The sequence below is a fragment of the Podarcis vaucheri genome (assembly GCF_965113315.1).
Source record: "Podarcis vaucheri genome assembly, chromosome: 1".
NCBI classification, from domain to species: Eukaryota; Metazoa; Chordata; class Lepidosauria; order Squamata; family Lacertidae; genus Podarcis; species Podarcis vaucheri.
Genome location: NC_138759.1, coordinates 25,485,475 through 25,511,743, shown reverse-complemented (window position 1 = coordinate 25,511,743; position 26,269 = coordinate 25,485,475). Strand labels below are relative to the sequence as shown.

At 45.4% G+C, this 26,269-nt stretch overlaps 1 protein-coding gene across 7 annotated transcripts in view; it reads right to left on the bottom strand.

Moving 5' to 3' along the window:
* Positions 1-14,122, bottom strand: part of PTPN21 (protein tyrosine phosphatase non-receptor type 21) — a 50,492-nt gene extending 36,370 nt beyond the window's left edge. For 6 of the 7 annotated variants that reach the window (XM_082232354.1, XM_082232355.1, XM_082232357.1 and 3 more), the window contains exons 1-2: positions 13,712-14,121; positions 9,740-10,097 (exon numbers count right to left, since the gene is read on the bottom strand). In XM_082232354.1, coding sequence (XP_082088480.1) covers positions 9,740-9,919 — 180 coding nt within the window. In that variant the 5' untranslated portion in view covers positions 9,920-10,097; positions 13,712-14,121. Of the gene's footprint in view, positions 1-9,739; positions 10,098-13,711 lie in introns of all 7 variants that reach the window. The other variant, XM_082232356.1, reaches the window with a different exon arrangement.
* Positions 14,123-26,269: the final 12,147 nt, after the last annotated feature.

Genomic DNA, 26,269 nt, shown 5'->3' with positions numbered 1-26,269 from the left:
GCAGTGCTTCTGAGTCACTGGGAATAGTGCCTTAGTTTGCAACTGTTGGAAATCCCATGAAAATGTCAGAGCTGCTTACTGTTCTATTAGATTGCATCCATTAATGTGAACACAAAATGTAAGAGCCAATGTTTTACTTTATAAGAAAATAAGCCCAATTTTTATTGGTTCAGGTTTTCTAGCTGAAATGGCAGTTCCCTGCCTGCCAGAGATTGCAATCTAAATGTAGACATGTGTGCAGGGGAAGGGAGGGAGAGGTAAGCAAAAGAAGAGATGAATGTGAATGTTATTGTGGTTCCTTTTCTAGAGATGTGCCATTCATATGCTATGGTTTGCTATGCTAATGCTAACAACAAACAACAACAACAGCGTATGCCACTGTTGTGCCAATACTGGATTGATAACAAACTTGCCCTCCCCTTTCTAACTTGAACAAAACGTAAGAATTGATGCTGCCACTATAAAATGGACACAATCTAAATTACATACAGCAGAATCCTGTTTACCCCTTTGGCTTTACAGAGAAAAGGACACAAGGACGAAATTCAGACAACCAGAAAGTTCTAGTGTTTCAGTTCTACAGCTCCTGAGATGGGAAAAGCGATTCCCCATAGAATTGGGATAAAATGTGCTGTTTCCAGCTCACACACACGGCTGCAAAGGTATATTTCAGTTTCGCAAGCTCTTGGTGGCATTCAGGCATCCTGGAGCACTGATGCTGAATGGGCTAAAAGCGAATCACTTTGTAATCACGGCTAAAGCTATCCATAGCACAAGAGATTACCTAGCCCTGCAGAAACGACATGACATAACTCTTGAAATATGTTAAGCTTCTGAGATTAACACTGTTGCAAGGTTTATTTATTTTAGCAACTTACTCATCATTCAACCTCCGGGCAGTAAATCAACCCTAGACAGAAAGGACCGTGGATTTTCTACACAGTTATGTTCCAGCTAATTGCCCTCTTTGTTAGATGCACAAGAAATAGCAATATTATTGAATGTGCATGGAACATCGGAAAAGGTGGGGAGGGAGGGTAGCACTCAACCCTGCAACTAATACAAAATATACGTGGGGAACAGAACACCGAATTAAGGAAATCTGAGCTGCAGGGGCAAAGAAAGATTTCCCTCAAAAGAACACAGGAATGGCAACAGTATTTTTTTTAACTAGGCAAGACTGACTTGGGCCAGTACTCCAAAGAGAACATTATAAAGTTCTGAATAGTCGTCAAGCGAATACATTGTATATGGGACTTCCCCAGCTGATATAATAGCAGAATAATTATCTCTGGTCTCTCTAGCCAACTGCCAGGACACACCAAAGGAAACATGAGCTTCACTTAATTTCAACGGGATTTAGGCAAGTGTTTATATTTAAGTAAGTTCCATTCAGAGTAGAACCACTGATGTTATTGGACCTTGACATATCCATTTCAATGGGCCTGCTCTGCTGAACACTGGAAACAACCCAATCTAGGATGGTCCATGCATCATGGGGTATCAAGGCTATGGAAGCTCACACTGTCTTGTATACCATGCCACAACCTCCAGCGCTTGTGATATGGATGCACCAGGGTATGTGTAATAGATGCGATAAATAAATTGATACGAGATCAACACAACATAACCATCTAAAGTGCATACACCAGTAAATGCTAAATTCAGATTTCAAAATTACCTAGGCACACCAATAGGTACCAAAACTATGAGCATATGACTCAAAACCATGAAATTTAGTATTCACATAGTCCAAGGCACTTTGATGAGAAGTAAAACGCAAAATTATTAGATCTCTCTTCCTTGAAACTGAGAACATGAATTGTTGCCAAATCCGGTGAAGACACTTTTATACTACCCAGACAGCTGAAAATCTTGTAGCAGATTACTTCGTAACAGTAATCCAAAACACCAGATGCCCAGGACTGATTGACTCCAGCCGTCTCAGATGCAGAGGGAGGCTTAGCAATGGCAGTCAAGGAAGAAGCCCCTCGTAGCACCTACAAGCAGCTCTAAATTCAGCAGGCCAGATTAGTGATTATCTCTCAGTAAAGTCCTATGTCACCTTTGCAACTTTTTTGAAAACGTGGTCCCCATTCTGGCAGAAGAGATTTCCAATTATCCTGACTGTTCTGAGTGCAGCTTTCCACTTCTATTGAACAAAAGTGCTATGTGAGAAACTGCTACCAGACAACTCTTGGATTTGGGGGAGGGGGGGAAATAGTGAAATATAGTGATGGATGCACGAAGGGACTGGTTTTGAAACTTTACCAACTTCTCTTAAAATCTGAGTCCAGATGGTCTCAGAATAATACAAGGAAAAGAGCTCAGCCTACGTTACAAGGCTGAACAAGATATGTGGAACAAACACCCCCTCCACTGTATCCCAGCGAGAGATGGGAAATTGTGGTTAAAATGAGTGCATAAATGGTGCTCAGCACCATGCAAGTTGCCTTATGCGATTCCCTCATCCCCACCAAGGTGCTGGAGGGACTGCCAGGTTTCCACTACTCGTCGTCAAAGTGGGATTTGTCCAAAGTCCAATGATAGTTTTCAATAAATTGGTGCAATAACAGATCACCACGCTATGCCTACTGCTTGGGTAGCTCTCCTAAATTTGTTTGAGGAAGAAGATATGGGTTTGTACTTTAAAGAGTTAATAATTCACCTGCCTGCAGAAGCACAGGTGACTACAGCCCAGTTTTAGAGGAATGCTAGGGTATGGTAAACAGCCTTTTTTGAGGGGAAATAACTTATAAGCTAAGGGTTTTATGAGGTCAAAGTGAGATTGTTTCCCCTCACAATTCGGCATAAGTTTCTAACCTACAGTAGAAATACAGAACATAGACAATTTCTTCCATTCACCTTCAGAAGGAACTGGTTGATTTACGTGGTAGTATTCTTCATGGAAATGTTTCTTTGCTTATTTAAGTTATTTGCCCTACACAATTAAGTGATGACTGCATGTGGAACGCCCTCCCAGATGTCAAGGAAATAAACAACTATCTGACTTTTAGAAGACATCATCGAAGGCAGTCCTGTTTAGGGAAGTTTTTAATGTTTGATGTTTTATCGCATTTTTAAAATTCTGTTGGGAGCTGCCCAGAGTTGCTGGGGAAACCCACCCGGATGGGTGGGGCATAAATAATAAATTATTATTACTATTACTATCATAACATTGATGCTTGGTAAAGTTAAGACAAAGTCTGAATTTTTCCTAAGCAACCCATTTTAGTTCTGGATTCAGACTTTGCCTGAAGCAGATACACGGTCCTTGTGAGCAATCCTACAGCTTTGAAATGGAGATCAGTTTTGTCACCTTTTAAGGCGAATGGGCAATTCACAAACAGGTCTGGTCACAATATTCCAAGTGGAACAGGCTTCCGTCCAAGTCTTTTTAATTAGTGTATGGATCATAGCCTATGCCATAAATCCACGATGCAATAGTGTTTGATGTAGCAATCACACTCACACTGACTTATTACCTAATTAGCTATGTGGCAGATGCATGTTCTAAAAGATTATCTTTTAATTAGCACCAGCCCATCAGACAAATGAGACATTTCTCTAGGGAGGCAAGATTTGTGAGAGTATCTGCAAATTTCCAGACACCAGAATCTAAAGAGACTGAAAATTTGCATCTGGGGCCATCTGCTTGCACATACTTTTCATTTCCTGTTTCTGGTGACCAAGATGCTCAAGTTTGGGCCGTGTTGGTCTTGCCACGGTCCACCAGGTCATACAGCTAGGCTGCTGGACTTCACTTTTAGTCTCACCATCCTGTGCACCATTTTCACATGTGGTAAGTTGGTGGCTATCCCTCTTAGCTTCTGTTCCTCAAGAGAGCTCTCAAGTCTGAGAACAAATCACCCTCAGTGGCTCCCTTTGCTAGGCCTCAGCTGCAGCCCAAGGGCTCCTGGTTTTGTGGCCTGATGCTTGGCACAAAAGGGCCATGCTAGGCATGTCACAGAACTGTGTGTCTCTTTTTTACTCAATGTAATGTCTTTTTTCTAAAATGAGGGGATGGGGAACACAGCCTTGCAAGGCTGTGATCAGAAATGCAATAGCAGAAAATGAGGTATTGCTTAACCCTTTCACCTGTGTAATGTGTATGGGTTGCTCGTGCATAAGTTGCTGCCTCTCCAAGCTTTGTTGCCTTGCTAAACCTTTCAGTCTGGGCAGCCCTTCACTTCGTGGCTGCCTCAGTCGCTAGCAGAATCCGTCAGTGGGCGTTTCTTAAATCTTTTCCAACATAAAAGTTGTTTGACACCCAGTCTCCTCCTACTCTCTCTGCACGGAAGTCTTCTGCGCAGGGTGGGCTTGGGTAGAGGAGGACCCGTGCTCTCCCCGCTGGTGTCCGGTGAAGAGTCCTGGAGCCCTCTTGCCGATTCCCCCATCAGCCCCTCTATATCCCTGGTGTTGCGCTGATTTGCTTCCCCATCTGCGGAGCTGCCTCTCTCCCTGCTGGGCCCTTCTCCAGCATCATTTGAGAGCCTTCCCTCCGCCTCTAGCTCCGATGTCAGTTCCCTGACAACCTGCTGCCACTCTTCCATTAAATATTGTCCCTGTGCTGTCTTCATATGCCTTTGGGGTAGAAATATGGGGAAATGGGGGCTGTTTTGGATGTAGACCATAACTTATTGTTGTGTGCATGAGCAACATGAAGAATCAAGCTCACATACTCCCCTGAACATACTCTCTTCTTTTGCTGTAACAACAAAGAAATTGGAAGTATCCACTTCTAAAATAACTAGAGTTCCCTGTTGTGTTAGAAAAGAAGGAAATCATTGTTAGTTTCAACTATAGGCCAGGATAATAAACCACAGTTTGACCCAGGCTTGCCTGTGTTTAAACTAGAGTTCTCCCTCAGTTCAAAGTTAGTTATCTGAAGAGCCAATCTTTTCACAGCTTCACCAAAGGAGTAAAGAAGACAGACCAGAGAGCAGGATGTACACCAAGCTGAGGCTCACTGCTGCTTATGCACATAATGCTAAATTATAGCTTGACACCATGTGCAAAATGGGCCTGTATCTTCACTCTTGAGGGAAGAAAATCTTTGTGGCAGTGGCCCAAATAATGTTAGAAGAGGAAGGGGTTGTGCAGCCCATTGCCTCCTCTACTCCTGATCACAATCTTCCAGGGCAACTTTTTATCTATAAAAAGAGAGAATTAAAAAGAAACATGGAACTTGGCATCCTGTCTATAGTTTGACACCGAGTATAAAATGCTTTTGGATGCATTTTTGCAGGGAGTGTTCAGTCTCTTGAACACACTACGTTAGCAAAATTTGCTTGTGCTCCATTCAATCATCTCTGTACTCTGCCCACACTGACTCCTGGAATTTAATGAAGGCGCATTTACCACTTGGCCTCTTAGCCAGGGTGTGTCAAAAGAGAACCAGATTGTATTTACATTCCCTGCAATTCACATTCTGCAAATAGCACAATACATGTGCCTTAGCCTACCCTGCTTTAGGAAACTAGCTTTTTCCATCATGTTTACAGTGCACAATAATTTTTAAAAGGGGAGGGGGGAGGGAGACTGGACCAAAAGCAAAGCTTTCAACATATACAAGGTGGCATGCGGCATTTTTAAAAAAATCTATTGCATAGAAACACAACCTTCAGGGCTGAATTACGTCAGATGAACAGGCACATATTATTTTACATAATATATGCAGGTTTCACTAATGGAGAAAGAACAACCGAGGAGTGGTGTGACTTTGGTTAGATGGCAAAGTGGCACAGCAGTTGTAGAAGAGAAAGAAGCAGAAAAGGACAGACTGTTAAGAGAAACTATTCCATGTTTCATCCTCTCCTAAGCCTTCTGCAAGTAATGACTAAACTATTCTCCAAAACCATAAGGACTAGACCAGGGGCAGCTAGCATGGTGGCCTTCCAGATGTTGATGAATTACAATTCCCATCATGCCTGACCACTGGCCACACTGGCTAAGGCTGATGGGAGCTGTAGTCCAGCAACATCTGGAGGACACCATGTTGTCTATCCCCTGCACTAGACCATTGCATTTTCCTTTTAACACCCTGGAAGTTGAACGGATTCTAAATTTTGTGCCAGCCTACCGGACTAAATGCTTGTGCGATAAGCCCCAGGGATATCTGCCGCCTTCTGGCTCAGTCTCTCTCTAATCCCGGTTGCTTCCTGTTACTGCCCTGGCTTGCTCCCTCAAGCTCCCTGCTCCATCCTCCTGCCCTCCTTCTCCCCTCCTGCACTTTCCTTGCTCTTTTCTCTTAGCTCCAACGTCAACTTGCTTTGGCAACTCTTGTTCCCTGCCTCTTGGTGTCGGTGCCCCATTCAGTGAATTTTAACCCCCCCCCCATTTATTTCTCCTTAGGTTGTCTTCTCAGCATGGGAGACGATGCAAAATACTTCTTTGCATCACGGTAGAAGTTCCTGTGGAGGCCCTCCCAGCAATAGTACTGTCCGTCCCAGAAAGGAGGACATTACCGGAGGAGCTACCATGGCCCATGTGGACTCACCTTGCTACAAAGATAACTCAAGGATGCCTTACAGACAGCAAAGAACAAAGGAGGCAAGGTCAGAGACTTGTCGCTGTAATCACTGTGTGGTATAGTAGTTAGGGCAGGGGAACTAGATGTTGTTGGCCTCCAATTCCCATCAGCTCAAATAAGCAAGGCCAGTTGTCAGGGATGAAGGAAGTTGTAGTCCAGCAACATCTGGAGGGACGTAAATTCCCCAGCCCTGGATTAGACTGTTGGAGGAGGCCCCCAAGAAGACCTGGGTTCAAATTAAGTTGTGACGCTTAGAGACAAGGGATGGCAGCAGCAGCAACTGACTGGAGGACTCCCAAGGAGAGGGGAGAGGGAAGGAGGCTGAGGGAACACTCCACAAGAGAGGGTGTTCAGAAAAGGGCGAGAGGCTGCCAGCTCTGCAGGCAGGGGCTCCTGAGCCCCACAGGGATTCTGCAGAAAGAATGAAGTTGATTAAGCGAGCCGTGGACTCAAAAAGGTTATAAAATATATACCTTCCCAGGATCCTTGGAGAAAGGCTGGGATAAAAATGGAAGAAAAAAATTACAGGCAAGACCTCTGGTGGCTTTATGGCTGAAAATACAGGCCTGAGGTGGTTGCCTCAGAAGCAACCCACACCTGGAATGTGGTAAACAGTCTTGCAAAATTATGTAATATTTAAAGTGGACATAACTGCCTCAACGTTTCAGATAAAAAAAAATTAACAGCACTGGAAGCAAAACAACATGTTTTCAGTTTGCCAAGAATATTATTTTCACACTTAGTGAGAGCTGTTCTCTACCTTATCTCTGTTTCCTTTCCTATCCCATTCCATCATCGCTCTGCTTCCTTTTTTTTTGCTGCACAAGTATTTATTTGTCAAAATAATCTGAACAACGATGTGTTCTGGAGAGCGTGAGGAAGCCTGCTCAAATTCAGCAGCCTAGTTTGCACTCCCTAGATCTGATTTACTAACGTCACTTCGAGGAGTTCCTGCCATTTCCCAAAATATTTCAGAACCCAAATTAAAATGGAAAAGAGGATCAGGTGACTGGAGTGTCCTTCATAAGGGGTGCATGCACTGGTCAGTGCCAGAAGAGGTTCCTCAGCAAGGGCAGGATCTACCGCTAACAGTTCAAGCATAAATAATATTCCCTTAACTGTGCCGCAACAGCCATCTCTACTCGGATACATTCAAAGCAGGCCAGACCCTTCGCTCAGCAACACTAGCTATGCCACTGCTGCCATCCCTCGTAATTCTGACTCTGTCCTAGATACCAGAAGCACAGATCAGATAGGGAAAAATATCTGTGGGGTAGTGGTTAGAGCAGGGTAACATTTCCTTGCGCACAATCTGCTGAATGCCACATAGCAGTGGTTGGCAGAGCTGCAACAGGTGTTGACAGGACAGGAGCCAAAAGTGGGTGGGGACCTGCTTTTCTTTATTTATGTGGCACCCTTTCCTCTCTCTCTCTCTCTGCTCTCACCACACTTATAAAATGGAAAATAAATGGAAGAAAAGCTTAAGGGGGCAACAGTTCTAAGGTAAGTCCATGAGGAAATATACGTGCAGGCAAGATGCTTGCTCGCAGGCACGCAAAATCTCCGTCAACAACCGGACGCCTTGAGCTGACTCATCTTGAACTCCACTTTCGCTGAACACACTGAGGGCCACTTTGTGAGAGATATGAAGGAAGAAAAAGCATGCCCCGTGCCCCATGTGGAGCAATGCGCAAGGGTTTGCTTCGTTACAGAGAACAGGACTGATCCACGTGCACACACAGTTCAAAACAGAACACACCGCACCAAGGTAACTCCAGTTTGGCACTTTGAAAAGTTGGACCCTGCAACTTTGTGATCCAAATGAAGCACATTGCTGCTGCTTCCTTTGCCTCCTCCATTTGGCATGACTTGCTGATGCAGGATGATGGGAGCTGGAGTTCAACATCTGGAGGGCCACCCCATCCGTGCCATAGGGATCTCAGGTAACAAGGCTGGGAGAGATCTTGGAGCGCTCCCGCCAGCCAGAGACAGGGGCTAGACAGACCAGTGGTCTGACTCAGGGCCATTTCCTATTTTCATATAGCTTCAGGACTCTTCCAATTTAGCGGACATAGAAAGGCAAGAGCCCCAAGCGCAGAAAGAGTTCCTGCCATTGTTTTGCACATACAGGCTGTTTTTACAACAAGCCAGGATGGAGTAACCAAAAGTCTTTGCCTTCTAAAGTACAGAATGCAGCAGAAATTAGCAGCATGTTTTTAATGAGATTTCAGGGGCTGAGCAGCGTTGAAGAAGGCAATGTGTCTTTTATTATACTTTTATCCCACGCAACATTAAAAAAAAGTTCAAAGCAGCTTACACTGATCATTACCATCATATTTTTATTTGCATGTTGAATGTAAGCTGCTTTGAGGGTGAGTGAAGTAGCAAAGTGATATATAAATTCCAACAGAAATTTAAATTTTTTTATTTTTGATTTATCTTCACCTTTTAGGTGACCACTTTCTGCTTCTGAGGAAGCAGGATCTTATCCAGAAATCTCTGTGCCTAAATGTTTTTGTTAGTCATCAAGGCGCCACAAGACTCTGTGTTGTTTTGGCTGCAACACAGATTCAACATTGATATACCTGTGGAATTTATCTCTCATTTGCACAAGCCTGTTTCTGTGCATGTACATGCTGACAAAGAGGACTGCATGGTGTGACATGTTCACAGGAAGGAACAGAACTGCTTTGAATGCTAAGATCCCAAGTTCAATCCCTGGTTCCAAGTCCTGACCCAAACCCAAACCCTGGCATCTCCAGTAAAAAGAATATGTGATGGGAAAAGTAAGGCCTGCCCAAGACATTTAGCCGCCTGAGGTTAAAGGCAAGATGGAGTCCTGCCGTTGCCTCCATACTAGGAACAGAAGCCAGCTAGACTGGCAGCTGAATCTGACTTTGGCACTGGTGACTAAATAGCTCCTCCCCTACAACTGAGGGCAGCTGGCCGGTTTAGGGGGTGCATATGTCCCACACAGCTCTGTCCTCCAAAGAAGGGAACTGCCCCCCAATATCTGTTGCCTCATTCTGTCTAACAGTGTGACTGGCTTGGTCTCTACCCACTCCCCTGCAAAGCTGCTCCCTTCCAGCGTAGGCAAATAGTCTCTCCAAGCATAAGGCAGCTTCCTATGCCCCTGAACAGGAACCCCTGAATGGTGCCTCCATCCCAGGATGGAAAGTCCCGCAAGCCTGCCACCACGTTCCCTACCTCTCGAAGTTCCAGCCTCTGTGCCACGGCCTCCAGGCTTTCCTGCCCGGTGCTCTCCACCGACAGTGTAAATTCCACAAACTCATTGTTAAGCAACTGGATGCGGGCCACCAAGCAGCTCTTGCTAGACACTGTGTAGCGTCGAGTTCGTTTCAGCTTCAGCCCGAAAGGCAGAGGCATTTTCTTCCCTAGCACATTCACAAGAAGTCACCGAAAGCCTTCCAGGAATGCCTTGCCTCCCACGAATAGTCAGGAGCTGTGAAGTCCCCAGATGATCAACCGGCAGCTGCAGCAGCAGCCATCAAAAAGTGGCAGGTCCTCCTCCAAGATCTGAGCAAAGGAAGCATTGACAAAAATTCTGCGGAGGGAGAAAGCAAAGAGGAGTTTAGCTCACAATGTCCATTCACATTTGGCGAGCTTAGCCCGTAAAAAAGTATAGCTCGTTTTTTTCAACACATAAAATTCCTCAACTCTCAGAGCCCTTATATCAGGCATAGGCAAACTCGGCTCTCCAGATGTTTTGGGACTACAATTCCCATCATCCCTAGCTAACAGGACCAGTGGTTAGGGATGATGGAAACACCTGGAGGGCCGAGTTTGCCTATGCCTGCCTTACATGATCTCAGGAATCCTTACAACAAACTTGTTGGCTCAGCCAGTATTATTAGCCTGATATTACAGGTGGGGAAGAAGAGGGTTGAGACTGAGAATATAGGGCTTATCTATCCCTCCCCAATAAATACATGGCTTAGATAATTAGGTGGAATTGGGAACTTTCTCAGCTCACATCTGTAGCTACTACACAAACTCTCTTCAAGATTTACTAATCTGTGTTGGTGTAACAAGTTTATGTTGTATAGATAAAAGGGTTTTGCAACTAATGGTATTTTTTTTAAAAAGCCATGTTCTATATGGAAATTAGAGACATTTATTGAATAACAAACTACAAGCTTAATTTATATTTTAATTTATTGGGCAGGGACCATATCAATTCCATATTTTCTACAGCATTCAAATGCACAGCTGAAACTAAACACATGTTAAAATAGTAGGAGTTATGCACGATGTATAAAATCAGGAGAAAAGGGGTTCAGGCAAGCAGAACTGCAATTGGTGATAACTCCTCTGGCTAATTTACTTGCTAGGCTGTTTGTACCTCTTCCTGTTCCCTCACTTTTGCTCTCATCCACTGTTCCTCTCCCACCCACTTCAATCCTATCACATTGCCTCAACCCCTTTAAACCGCTGCCAGAACTGGTAGACTGGCTGTGTGACAGGCAGAAACGCAACAGGCACAGCGTATCATCATGCGTCGTTACTTTACATCTCCATGCCAAGAAAAATTAAACATGTTGATTTATTTATTTTTACAGGAAAAATGTATTGGGGGAGGCAGCTCTAAACTCTTTTCAAAACCAAATTCTAGCAGAGGCTTTCCTAAATCATCCTAGCAGTACCTAGTGCAGATTGCAAACCTTCTTCTGTGCAGAAATAATGCCTGTTCTAAACACAGCCTAACATAAACCTGGTGCTAAGAATAGGATTACTACTAAGTTTAAAGGATGCCGCAAGAACATAACAGAACCTTCCTTCATGTTAATTCTGTGTGGTCTTAGACATCATGACTTGGAGGTTGAAAAAAAGTGATTCCACATATGCAGTCTTCCCCCTCCACAAACCAACACACTTTACTGTGAAAACATACAAGAAAGCATTACAAAGCCAACTGGAAATGGCACCTTCATTCATTCATTCATGAATAAACAATACTTACCCCACTAATACTACAATCCATAGCTTTATGCATTTTGCAGCAGTTCTATTTATGACTCTCCTAGAGTAAATGAGTTTCAGGATTCATTCTGATTATTCTCTCGAAATATTTGTGAAGATTACAACCCATTTCTTGCTTATAAAGTCTACTGAGGAGGCTCCCATTTAGTTCTCCATTGCAGACAGTTGCAGTGCTTTATCCATGGGATAAACAGTTACGACTACATTTTAAAAGACGAAGCATTCTTTCAAAACGTTTGATTTTTAAACTAGTCTCCTCAGCCTCAGCACTGACCAACCTGCACTACAATCCTATACATGTCTGCTCACAAATGAGGCAAGCTCCCAGGTTAGAGGGCATATACTGTACTGAATTTTGACATTTTAGCAAACCTTTGGTGGTCTTTATAATAATAATAAAAAGATTTGTGAACGTTGGGCATCTGAAGCCTTCAACTGCACGGAACAATCCAAAAAGTTAAGCAATTCTGCTTGTACTGATTCCAATGGAAGAACAAAGCAATGCTTAAAGTCTAAACCTTCAATCTTATGCAAGCTTAACTCCTGGTTTTCAGTTAAATTAGTGGGATTCACTTCTAAGCAAAACTGGATGAGATCAGGCTGCCTTGTGCCCATTATGTTCAAAGTCCATCAGATTTGCTCTAACATTTGCTTTGACTTCATAAGCAAACATAAATTCTTCCACCACCCCCCAATAATTTATAAATCATGTTCATACATGGTGGGAATATTTCCTGAGGCTGCTCCAATGAGAATTCAGGACACTTTCCCCATAAAATTTTATATAAATCATTTTCAAAGGGGAGAGCACATGCAGCATTGCTACACTTAAATACATTAACAGCAAAGGCAATTATAAAATGTCTTAGGGGAGAATAATGCTTCAAACCTATTCAACAAGTTTTCGTGCTGGCCAAGCACAATTCTTGCAAACACAGCACAACCAAGCTTTGTTTAGCAGCTGTAATTTTCTGCTACCAGCTGCTGTCATGTTAGTCGTCCCCCCCCCCACCGCCACCGCTGCCACATACGCCTATTTCAAAATAATGTCTATCTGCACGATTAAAGGGAGTTTGCATTCAGTAAGACGATAGCACTTTAGTGCCAACACTAGCAAATCCAATCAACCATATGTTGAAATCATTGTTCCCTATTTAGCATGTCTAGGAACACTTCAGATGTTATATTCTGATTTAGCCTATACTTTTAAAGAAACTTAAGTATTATCAAAGACTCAACCTTCCCCACTTAACTTCTACTTCTTTCCTCTCCAGTTGCCCAGAAACTCCATAGACGGCCAAAATAAAACTGGAGTGCACAGAAATGAAAAGGGTTTTTCCTTTGGGTTAATTATACATCAATCATTTTTAAAGGCGAAAATCCACAAAGCAAGATTATGTCCTCATTTTATCAATCAACCCCTGAAATCATTTGGAAGAGTGAATGTTATTGGAAATTGGGGGGGGCGGGGTAAGGATGAAAGTTGCTCTGGGACTGAAAACTAGTTTGTTTATTCATTTGCTAGCCATGTACAAACAACCCACAAAATAACTTCCCTATTAATGCACGAAACTATACCATCTCCACCACACTCCCTCTTTTTAACAACTGAACTAACAGCAAGCGTTTCACTGACAGAGCTGTACTAAGGGTAAAACAAATCATTTTGCTTGCAAAATATCCTTCTAACTTCTTACATTTAGTGTTATAATTCTAATAAAGGAAGCCTCGTGATATTATTATTATTATTAATACCCCGCCCATCTGGCTGCGATTCTTTATTAAGGCAGGGTTGCAGTAAACGGGGGGGGGGCGTTTACGTTTTAAAGAAACAAATATTCGTTTCAATTAAGACCCTGCCATACAGAAATGAACAAGGACACCGAGATACGAGACTCCTTGGCACTCGTCCTTTATCCTTTCGCGTGGGCGCCGCGATCTACTTCGCAGCCCGATCTTAACCAAGTTTTGCTCTGAACACCATCCCCAAAAAGGATGCCGAGGGCACCAATCCGCTCGCTGGGGGCTTCATTGCGCACTGCCACCTTCAGAAGGGCTCCGGCCGGGCGATTCAAGAAAAGATCCTGAAAACCGGTACTATAAATGTGTAACAACTCTTTTAAAAAACAAAAGCAGCATCCCCGCATCCCCCCCCCGCCCACCGCGCCGCCCCTTTACCTGTTGCAGCAATTCAAGGAAAGCGGACTTTTAACTGCAACCATCCAGGCGCAGTTTGGAGAGCAATCCGGATGAAACCATTTCATGGGTATTCCTTTTTATTTTTGAGGGGAGTGGAAAGGTCAGCAAGGCTTCTCGGGTCCCCTTTCCCTGGAAGCGAAGAGCCGCCTGCATCCCTCTGCTCCTCTCAGAGCGAAAACATTCCTCACTTCCTGCCTCAACAACAACAACAACAGCGGAGGCGAGAAAAAGCCGAGGCTGGAGCTCATTTCACGGGGCCGAGGAGGGAGGAGAAATACTACAGCCAAAGGAGGCTTCCCCTCAGCCAGCCAGCCGCCTTCCTGTGACAGAGGAAGCCCCCGGACTGCTGGAGCGCACAGGACGGCCTCCCGCCCCCTCTCTCTCTCTCGCGCGCCCCCCCCCCAGCCGCTTCGCTCCACGCCGCGCTTGCCAGCGGCCCGTGCGTGCGCCGCGAGAGCGCGCGGGGTTCTCTTTTCTTCCCTCTCCTGCCTTGCCTTCCTTTCTTTCTCTCCCCTCCGGAGGGAGGCGTTCCCCTTTGCTCCAGCCATGCGGAAGGATACGGCGCGCGGTCATTAAAGCACAGCCCTCTTATGTTTGCAGCCCCATGACCTCAGAGATGTGGAATGTCGGCCGGGGGAATGTCAGCAATGGGACAGCTGCTGCTCCAACGAGGAGAGGAGGGAGGGAGGAGGCGGCATGGCCAGAAAGGAAGATAAGGAAACTGCACGCCCGCCCGCCCGCCACGGCCGTGAAGCTCCCGTCGCTTTGGAACAACAACCACAGCGGCGACAACGAAATAGTCCTCCCTCCCGCCAAAAAGTGGAATAGATACAACCTCCCCGATCTCGAGTCGTGTTAGCCAGCTGCAGCAAAAGTATCTTGCCCATGGAAGCTTACCAGGAATAATAATAATAATAATCGGTGCTTTTTTTCTTTAAAAAATGTTTAGGGGTACTCTCATTTTGACTCAAGAAAATGACCGTTTTATCGTTCAAATGGGGGGAAATAAATACGGTACAGTAAATGGACAAAAGTACAGAGATTCGCAAAATGTTTAGGGGTATGCGTCCCCCCCCCCGAAAAAAAGCACTGATGATAATAATAATAGTTATGTCTTGTCTTGAGGCGAGGTAAAGCTGGGAGCCTCCAGACATAGGAGCCAGCATCTAATTATTAATTAATTAATTAATTATACCCCGTCCATCTGGCTGGGTTTCCCTGGCCACTCTGGGCAGCTCCCCCAGAGAGTATTAAAAACATGATAATACATCAAACATGAAAAACTTCCCAAAACAGACCTGCCTTCAGATGTCTTCTAAAAGTCAGATCTAAGGGCCAAGGTCCCTTCAGCCCCCCACTAAAATATTTGAGGGGATCGGGGGGCCCCAGTTGATGGGCATTGCCATTCAAAGGGTGTGTGCCCACCACATCATGTGATCAATTCTGCGGGGCAGAGCTTATCTCCCTCCCCTCATATTTTATTTAAGTTGGCACCCCTTGTCTCCAGATGTTGCTGGACTACTATTCCTATCATCCCTGATTACTGGGCATACTGGTTGGGGCTGACTGGAGTTCTGGAAACACCGGGGGGGGGGAATTTATTGGGCACAGAAGGGGCAAAGTATATTTCTAGATGGACGAGTTGTGTCCCACATTATATGTTTCTGACAGGAATCCAGCGATGGGGGCGAGGCAAGAGGGGGATGAGTTCCTTGCATGGTGGGCAGTTGCCCCCTCCCCTGCCACCCAGTGCCATCCATGCTGGAGCTGGAGTCCAACAGCACACGGAGGACCACAAGTTCTGTGTGTCTACTTTTAAGGCATCGAAAGATGCTGTACAAGATGCACAGATCGGTTCTTTGTGGGAACACAGGCGTAACACAGATTGACAACAAACTGGACGCCTGGCATCACTTGACGCAATAGTTTCCAGAGGACATTAGCCCATTGCAGCAAAAGCAGCCACAGAGCCTTAGGGCACTATAAAGCAGAGACAATGAACCCTGTGGCTCTCAAGATGTAGTTCAGTGTTTCCCAACCGGTGTTCCGCGGCACACTACTGTGCCGTGAGACGCTGGCTGGTGTGCCGTGGGAGGGAGGCGGGCGAGTCGGGCGGTGAGAGGCGGCGGCGAGGATCCGTGTCGAGCCGGGGCGGCTCCGCGGTGGTGGTACCGAGCGGCGGGGCAGCGCGTGCAAAAGGGAGGAGCGTGAGACAGCGGAGGAGGAGGAGGCCGGCATGTCCGGGCAGCAGCAGCAACAACAGCAGCAGCAACTCCCGGCGACGGCTCCTCAAGCCCCGCCGCCGCCCCCTCCTCCGCCCGCTATCGCCGCCACCACCACAACAGCCGCCACCGCCTCAGTTGCCGCCGTCCCTCAGTCCCTCGCTCTGCTGCCTCCTCCCACCCCCAAAGCTTGGAGGTTCCCCGGCAAGGGGGAGGGAAAAAACTTTCACTTTCGTGCGTCCCTCCCAGCGTGACGCTGCGCGCTGACGTCACGGGGCGGGGCTTTAATGGTGGTGTGCCGCGAGATTTTTTTCATTAAACAGGTGTGCCGTTGCCCAAAAAAGGTTGGGAAACACTGGTGTAGTTGGACTCCCAGTTCCCATCTCCCCTGACCATTGGCCATGCTAGCTGGAGCTGAGCAGGAGTTGGAACCCAAGAGCTTCTGGAGGGCTGGAGGTTCCCCCCACCTTTGGTAAAAGACTTGCAAATTTATTGTGGCATAAGGTTTTGTAGACTAAAGTCCGCTGCATCAGAGATATATGAAGTACTATCCTGGATTTACTCATGATAATAACATACAGCAGCTGATGGAGTGCACCCCAGCTTATGCCATAATAAATGTGTTAGTCTTTAAGGCAGCACAATACTCTGTTGTTTTACCACGACGGATGGGCTTTTGTTATGCCAGTGCTCCATAAATAAGTGTCAGTTTTTGTTGGCGAGCAGCCTACACTTTCGTCTTCCTTCCTTAGTTCTTAACAAAACAAGTTTAGCCATTCCTGGACATTTTTCTGTTTTTCTTTTTCTCAGTTAAGGGAGTTTCAGATTCCCTTCAATGCTTGTTTGGTACAGAGAATTTTTGCTGGGGTTATCGCACAGCATAACAATTCTCTCTGCCAGTTGCTTATTATTATTATTTTGGTATGTGTCAATAAAAGTGTATTTAGAGCATCAAGGGCTAAATCTATTTCAGTTATTTTAATCCCTTCCAATTCAAGCAAGCCTTCCAGACTTAATATAATTTATGCATACAGTTCTTGGAAATAAATTTTAAATGTGTCCTTGGGAGTGTTTTTTAAAAAAAAAACACCAAACAAACAAACATGGGTTGTGCAGAGTAACTGATGAATGAGCCTGGTTTAAAAATGCTTTAAATGGAGGACACATCAACACACAGCTATCCACAGGCTGGCTCAACCACAGCAAAATAACAATCTGGTTGTCTAGCAGCACTAAAATTCTCTGCAGGTTGTATTTCAACTATGTTTTACTCACCCATTGAAGTTAATTGAGAACTTGAAAGATCGCCACACTTTTGCAACATTTTGGCTGGTCCCAATAAAGGCATTGCCCAACTTTGGCGTTTTTCTCATTCATATGCTTAAGACTGACACTCTCAAAGAGCTCACAATCCTGAAGGGTCTGAACTTCTCTTTGCAGAAGCCATGCTAACCCCTCAACAATTCTTCTTTATACTTAATATAATCTGTGTTTAAACATGCTTCCTCCAATTTAGCTAGGAAAAAAAGTTAGCTGAACAAATATATTGGCTCACCCAGACTCTTTTGAAAAAAGGCATTAAGTTGGTTATTTTTTAACATGACATTTTAAACAGCATGCAAAAGGGTAATGGGGGGTGCATTCTCTGTTCCTCCCCATGTACTATGGAGGAAGACGCTGCAGTTTGCAGCTGTTGATGCATATCTCTGTGGTTGCCCTTGTTTCCTATCCTAGTCCTTTTCTTTTGGCTACTTGGCAAAGGAGCTTTTCCCCTCCCTGGGTGGAGTCTTATATTCTTGTCCTTGTGTGCACTCTCTGCCTGGGACAGGAAGTACTGGAGTCAGTGGTGACTGGGACACTGGGGTTGATGGATTTGGAGCACTGTGGTGTTTTGTGTGTTGTGATGGGGGGCACTGGGGGTCCCCATTGGCACTGTGTATGGGCAGCAAGCAGTGGTGGTGTTGGCACAATCCCTGATCAGTGACATTTGGTTGCATTTCCAGAGGTGTTTGTCCGTCATTTTTATGCCGTTCATTTTCTTATTTACTCTGTTGTGTTTCCCCCTCACCATCCTGGGCTGAGCATGTATAGGACATGGAAGCTGTTCCACTGGCACAGTGGTGGCATCTTTCCTACCTCCTACCAGCACCCTGATGTATGGTAACTGCAATATGGGATTGCCTTGCCCAACTACAGTAACATCAATTCAGGCGTACAACATTTTCCACAGTGAATACCAATGCAAATAGCTGGTTCAGCTTCTTTGCAGTCTCTGGATCCTCCTTTAGCAATCCTTTCATTCCTTTGTCAACAGGCAGTCCAACCGCCTCCCTGGCTGTTTTTCTGCTTCTGAAATACAAAAATGTGCCTTTTTATTCTCCTCATTTGGGCAAGAAAAGAATCCTTCTTGCCATTTATGGTGTCTTTGGCTCCAATTGTTAACCCTGCTGGCACTTGGATTTGAAAGTACTTTTCCTATTTTGCTGTATATATTCTAGTTGAGCTTCTATCTTTTTGGTTTTAAATTACCTCCAAGCCTCCTAGAGAGATTTAACCGTCTTAACTCCCCTTTCCAGGAATTACAGTATTTCTATTTCTATCTTAGAACATGGTTACAGTTTCTCCTCATATCCTTATACTAAATGTATTTGTTTTCTTATTTGGTACATATATCTCCATGATACACATCCTCAAAAAAAGAAGACAGAAGAGGCCATCAATCTGCATAAAATTAGCATGTACTAATTTATATGTATAGATGGATATCTAGAAATAATTCCTTTCATTTAAATAAAAATACATCTCTCCATCTTGTGGAAGTTTGGGACCAAGCAACCTGTTTGCATGCTCATTCTGCTGTCCTCAGTGCTATTTTCCTAGAAGGAAAAAAGAACCTCCCTTGCTATCTTGTAATGGCAGTGGTACCCAACGTGGGGATTCAGGGCACAGTCCTACAATGGCTGCGCTCTTTTCTTTCAAGTCGGGGACAGAGTGTGGCACTAGGGGAGGAGTTGTCATCACGACACTCCTTGGTGTGTGGAATACCACAGGGTGCAATCCTCTCCCCGATGCTTTTTAACATCTTTATGCGCCCCCTCGCCCAACTTGTCCGGAGTTTCGGTTTGGGTTGCCACCAGTATGCTGATGACACCAACTTTATCTGTTGATGGACGGCCATCCTGACTCAGCCCCGGACACACTGATCAGGTGCTTGGAAGCTGTGGCTGGATGGCTGCATGGGAGCTGGTTGAAGTTAAACCCAGTCCTTTGGCTGGGTCAGGACATGGGGCTGGGGGGGGGCAGCTCCCATCTCTTGCAGGGGCTCAATTAGTGGCAGCGCTTTCTGTCAAGAGTCTGGGTGTAATCTTCAACGCCTCCCTTTCTATGAAGGCGCAGCTACAAAGGTGGCATTTTTCCATTTCTGCTGTGCTAAGCAGTTGGTCCCTTACCTCTCTCGTCCTGATCTTGCCACTGTGATCCATGCGACGGTCACCTCCAGGCTTGATTATTGTAATTCACTCTATGTGGGGCTGCCCTTGAAGCTGACCCAGAAACTCCAGCAGGTGCAGAATGCTGCAGCAAGACTCCTTATGGGGTTCTCACCACGGGATCACATTAATCCAGTGCTATACCAGCTGCACTGACTCACGGTGGAGTACAGGATCAGGTGCTGGGTTTCACCTATAAAGCCCTATAGAGCCTAGGACCCTTGTACCTGCAGGACCGCCTCTCCTGGTATGCCCCATGGAGGACCTTACGGTCCACAAATAATAACATCTTGAAGGTCCTGAGCCTCAGGGAGATTAGACTGGCCTTGACCAGGGCCAAGGCCTTTTCGGCTGTGGCCCTGGCCTGGAGGAACGCTCTGTCACAAGAGACCAGGGCCCTGCGGGACTTCACATCTTTCCGCAGGGCCTGCAAGACGGAGCTGTTCCTCCAGGCCTTCGGTCGGGGTTCTGTCTGACTCCCCCTCCCCTTTCATAAGAACTTGCAATAACGTGGCCTCCCAATTTTTCTCACAGGCTCATGTAAGTTCAGGACAAACAGTTGGGCCTGGTGAACCTTTAAAGTCCCCAACCCTAATCTGCAGGCTGCCATCTGATTGGATTTTATTCTGATCCTGATCTGATTTTAGGATGTATTTTAACTGATTGCCTGATTTTATGTTAATGTGTTATACATTTGATGTTAGCCGCTCTGAGCCCGGTTTTGGCTGGGGAGGGCGGGGTATAAATAAAATTATTATTATTATTATTATTATTATTATTATTATTATTATTATTATTACCCACCTGAGAGGTGCCAGAACTGAGTTCTGGTGAGTTCCAGCTGAAAAAAGGCATTGGCTGTCCTGGTGTTAACTGATAATGGGCACATTATTACCTTACTCGATGAGACTCACAGTGGTTTAGTCACAACTCTTGGTATTTACATATCACCTTTACACAAACCCTTCAAACCATTTTACACAATTGCAAAGAATCTTTTCAATTACCTGGAAATGTAGGTCAACGTTATTATTTCCAGAGAGCAGAGGAAGGCTGAGCACCATACTGACTTCATAGCTGAAGTGAGATCTTAATTAGACATTTCCTGTGGCATGGCTCGCAGCTCACACACCCTTAGTGATTACACCGGTTCTCATTGTTTATGTGGGGCTCTAGGGGTTTGCAGTCCAGGAACTGGTCAGGCCCCAATCCGCTTATCTTTACATACAGTTTCTTTCTTGTGAATAGGTTCCACAGATTTCACTACAACATTATCATTAGTACACTTAGTTATTATGGTATCAAGCAAACAGTCCACTATGTTTACACAGAAATGTCCCAGTTCTTTATAGGACTTTCCTTCTGAACTGCAGCCAAAGCTCCATTAAAATCAATGTGTGTATTCAGAAATGGAATTTGAGGAAGTTTATGTTTAAGGTTTTGGAATATATGGGTTGTGGAGACATCTTTATGAAAGGAGTAAAGGCAATATACACTGAACAAACAGCAAAATTTATAGTAATTAATATACTGACTGAGAATTAAGAAATAACCAAAGGAACTAGACAAGGTTGCCCACTGTCACCTTTATTGTCTGTAATAGTTTTAGAAGTTTTGGTGCAAAGAATCAGATGTAATCAAGAAATTAAAGGAGTAAGAGTGGGACAGAGGCAATATAAGTTAAAATATTTTGCAGACGATGTGGTGAAATCTGTAGAAGAACTAATAAAGGCAATTTCAAAAGCACTAGAAGAGATTAAAAAATCGGAGAAATAGCAGGTCTTAAAATTAATAAAGATAAAACCCAACTCCTGGTAAGAAATATGGATGATGAGAGTAAAAATAAATTACAAAGTTTATCAGGTTTAAAGATAGGCTACACCCCTATCTGGACAGGGACAGCCTAACAACTGTTGTCTATACTCTGGTAACCTCTAGGTTAGATTATGGCAACACGTTATACAGGGGGCTGCCTCTGAAGAAAGTTTGGAAACTTCAGCTGCTGCAGAATTCAGGGCCAGGTTGCTCACCCTTTTTAAAAACACGCACCAAGAATTCTCCCCTATCAATGCCCCTTCTCCCCAGCCTCCTCAGATCCAGTCCCTTATAGTGACAATGCAGCCTGCTAGTTTAATGTCACTGTGAACACATGCCTCATATAGATGTTAAGTCAGAAACTTGGTGAATGTTGACATTTATAGGAGAATGTAAGCAGGGGAACCAACAGGAAATGTCAGAAATAGTTATGTGATGAACATTTGCACATCCTTGCAACGTTCTTGACATTTGCACTGTTGTGGGCTTCCTATCAGATGTCTGTGATTAGAGCTATCAGGATTGCCATAAAGCTCAGAGAGGTTGGGTGAGTAAAACAACACTCATGGCCTGGCAAATGCCATTTTCCTATAAAATGACCCTCTTACCATTTTCATCTGTAAATGTTGAAGATGAGGATAATATCTGGACATTTTTGTGAAGTCTTGACATTTACTGTTAAGTGTTCTGACATTCCCCTGAGCTTATTCACATCTCAGGACTTACTAGTAAATGTCAGCATCACCACCTTTGAGACATTTACTGGTAACAAGGTTAGATAGGTCCCTTGTGTCTTCAATCTGCAACCAGAGCAGGTGGATTAACCTGCTTTGGGGAGCAGTAACGTGTAGCACATGTAGCTAGAGTAGCAGAGAGGGAGGCTGCAGTACTCAGCTTATTGTCTAGCTTCCCATTTCTTTTAGAGGCAACCTGAACTTCTTCTTCCTGTCCCTTCCTCTGAATGTCCTGCTGGTGTGGAATCTACATATTCCTCAGCTGGCACCTACTGTGCAACAGCATGGGGGAGTGGACAGCAGGCAATGTCTGGGATTTTATACTGGCTCTGTTGTGAAACAGAGCTCAGATCTAGTTGGAACAGAGATCACAGTCTCAAAAGATCAGATTTCACGTCTCTGTGTTTATTCCCCATTTGAGTCCAGGGAAAACCCTCAGGTTTCTCCTTCCTAGCAGAGCTGAGTTAGTTCAACATTGTTGGAGTTGAGCTGGAATGGCTGGAGCCATGGGGTCAGTGGTTCATAAAATAAGAGAGAGCCTGAGCTCACACCCGGGGAAAGGTCACTTGGGGGCCAAACTAAAGCAGGAAAGTGGCAAGGGAGGAAAGGGTTATGCTATGCCTCCTCCACAAAATCTTCTCTGGTCCTAACTACTCCTAACTGGAGTAGTGTTACATGCACTCACATGCAACATCGACTTTGGCACTCAGCCTCTTTTGTGAAATGTGAAGGTCATAGGATAGTGAGCATCATTGCAGGGCTGTTGTGCAAACCATTGTTCTAGAGTTGTGTGAATGGAAGCATACACATGTAATGGGGCTTTTCTACCTATCCTTTCACACAGCACTCTCACTAAAGCATATCCCGAGAGTCCAAGGATCCCAGGAAAAGCCTGGGGTGTGGCAAGGGAGGGGGAATTGGCAGAAAATGGGAAGATTCCCTGACTCTCAGGTGAGGCTTCTCAGAGGATACAAGGGGCGTCAATGGGGAGGAGGCAGGAAAGCCCCATTGAAGTGGGAGATGAAAGAAAATGAGCAACAGTAAGGCATGGGGAGGGGACGCGGGTGGCGCTGTGGGCTAAAGCCTCAACGCCTAGGGCTTGCCGATCGAAAGGTCGGCGGTTCGAATCCCCGCGGCGGGGTGCGCTCCCGCTGCTCGGTCCCAGCGCCTGCCCACCTAGCAGTTCGAAAGCACCCCCGGGGGCAAGTAGATAAATAGGTACCGCTTACCAGCGGGAAGGTAAACGGCGTTCCGTGTGCGGCTCTGGCTCGCCAGAGCAGCGATGTCACGCTGGCCACGTGACCCGGAAGTGTCCCCGGACAGCGCTGGCCCCCGGCCAATAGATGTGAGATGGGCGCACAAACCCCACAGTCTGTCAAGACTGGCCCGTTCGGGCAGGGGTACCTTTACCTTTACCTTTAAGGCATGGGGAGCATAAAATTTTGCAATGGAATGGAGTAATTGGAAATGAATGGTGAAAGGGACTCAAAATGAATAATTTGAGGCCTGAAAACATGGCTTAGGAGCCATGAAGATGCTGTGTCCATTTTACTCATCTGAAAGAATATTGTGTGTGCTTGCAGTCATTACCTTAGAAAGTTGGAACGCCTAACAGGGAGAATGTCAGCAATGGGACAGCTGCTTCTTTGGCTAAAGGGACATTGCAGAAATACATATGGGGGAAACAAGAAATAACAGCTGATCAGTTCTTTTTCATTATATGATCATTTATATTAAGCCTTTCCAATTAAAATCTCTCCAAGTGTAATGGTCTTATTTTTATAACTCCCAGAAATATTATAATTAGGTTTACAGACAGTACAGATGGACCAAAGGGCGTAGTTTTAAACATCTGTGACCTGAAGCTAAAATACTTGTGATGCAGGAACTGATAACAGCGTAAAGAAATCCAGCTGCCCTCTCAACTACAGACTTTTCGCTACAGGGGATAGAAGGAGAAAAAATGCAGGGGGGGAGAAGCAAATGCTGCTCTCTGTACATTAAGAAATGTTGCACATTAATTGTATGTGGCCATGAGAACCTCTAGCCTACTGGGACAATTTTCAGAAACCTCTTTACAACCTGCATTGTTACCACCATTGCAAAGAGTATTAATTCTAAAAGGGTTCATGAATAATGAAAATACCCCAACACTGAAGGCAGAACATAGCCATTGTGGTTAGTAGCTGTGGACAGCCTTGGTTTGTCTAACTCCCTTTTAACGCTAGCCAAACTGGTGATCATCACTGCCTCTTGGGGGAGGAAATCCCCTTGTTCCAACTATGCACTGTCTGCTCTGAATCTTCCAGCATTCAGCTTCATTGGATGCAGCAGTAGGAAAGAGGAAGCAATGCATCTCCCTGTCCACACCATCGACAATTTTTCATACACCTCAAGCATTATTATTGCTGTTATTATATATATCTTTTTCCCAGACTCAAGGTGGCTTACAGATAAAAATCAGAATAGAAATTGTGCAGCAGCAGCGGGAGGCCCCATTAGCTAAAGTGGTACCTCAGGTTAAGAACAGTTTCAGGTTAAGAACAGACCTCCAGAACAAATTAAGTACTTAACCCAAGGTACCACTGTATACACTTCCATAAGTAAATACACTATTTCTGGTAAATGAGCCACCATACCTTCGGGTAACGCAACTTTTGGGTTGTATACTTCCAGGTTTCGCCCCGTGCGCTCTATCATGCAGCACACGTGCGCAGAAGTGGTGCCTCTTGTGGACTTTTCGGGTTGCACACGGACCCCCGGAACAAATTAGGTTTGTATCCGGAGGGTCCACTGTACTATCTGAAACCAAAGGAGCACATTGGGTGCCAGTTGTGAAATATATTGGCATTATTTCCAGATCTCCTACCCCACGAGACAGGGCAGCAGTGCCTTGGGGCTCCTGGATGATGCTTGCTGGAGGGAAGGTAAAGGTAAAGGACCCCTGGATGGTTAATAATAATAATAAATAATACATTTTATTTATACCCCACCCTCCCCGGCCAGAGCTGGGCTCAGGGCAGCTAACACGAGTAAAATTGCAATAGAAACATAATGGGGGGGAACCAACCCCCCCAATTTAAAATACAGGTTAAAATGCAATTTAAAAAGCACCCTCATTTTAAAAGTAGCCCATAAATCAAAACCATAAGGGGAGGGAAGACATAAGGGTTAGACTGAGTCCAAACCAAAGGCCAGGCGGAGCAGCTCTGTCTTGCAGGCCCTGCGGAAAGGTGTAAAGTCCCACAGGGCCCTAGTCTCTTGTGACAGAGCGTTCCACCAAGTCGGGGGCAGTACTGAAAAGGCCCTGGCCCTAGTTGAGACCGACCTAACCACCTTGCAACTTGGGACCTCCAAAGTGTTGTCATTTGTGGACCTTAAGGTCCTCCGTGGGGCATACCAGGAGAGGCGGTCCCGTAGGTACGTGGGTCCTAGGCCGCATAGGGCTTTAAAGGTCAAAACCAGCACCTTAAACCTGACCCTGTACTCCAGCGGGAGCCAGTGCAGTTGGTAAAGCACTGGATAAATGTGATCCTGCGGCAAGGCCCCGTAAGGAGCCTCGCCGTGGCATTCTGCACCCGTTGGAGTTTCTGGATCAGCTTCAAGGGCAGCCCCACGTAGAGCAAGTTACAACAATCAAACCAAAGATTATATGGGGTTGCAGAGTTCATCTCGCTTCCAATCAGCAAGCCCAAAGAGGCTCAGTGGTTTAGACCACAGTGCCACCCGCATCCCCCTGGCAGTGGTGCAGTCTTAGATCTGCTCCATGCTGTCTCCTATGCTCTGCCTTCCCCAGCTGGATACAGATAGGTAGCCGTGTTGGTCTGCCATCGTCAAAATAAAAAAATCCCTTCCAGTAGCACCTTAAAGACCAATTAAGTTAGTTCTTGGTATGAGCTTTCGTGTGCATGCACGTGTGTATCTGAAGAAGTGTGCATGCACACGAAAGCTCATACCAAGAACTAACTTAGTTGGTCTTTAAGGTGCTACTGGAAGGAATTTTTTTTTCCCCAGCTGGAGGCAGCAATGAGTCCCAAACCACAGGACGGGAGCTGTTCTTGCACAAGGGCCCTGCTTGTTCAACCACTGCGAGAACAGCCTGCTGGGCCTTGATGGGGCCACCAGCCTGACCCAGCCAGGCTCTGCTGATGTCTTTCTGTGCGGTTTTGCCAGGAGAGGAGCCCCGCCCCGAAAGCCCCCGCTCTCTCCTCCCTCTGCTTGGGGATTGAGCCTTCGCTTCCTCCAGCCAGCAGGGGGCGCTGCCTCGCCCAGCGGCCA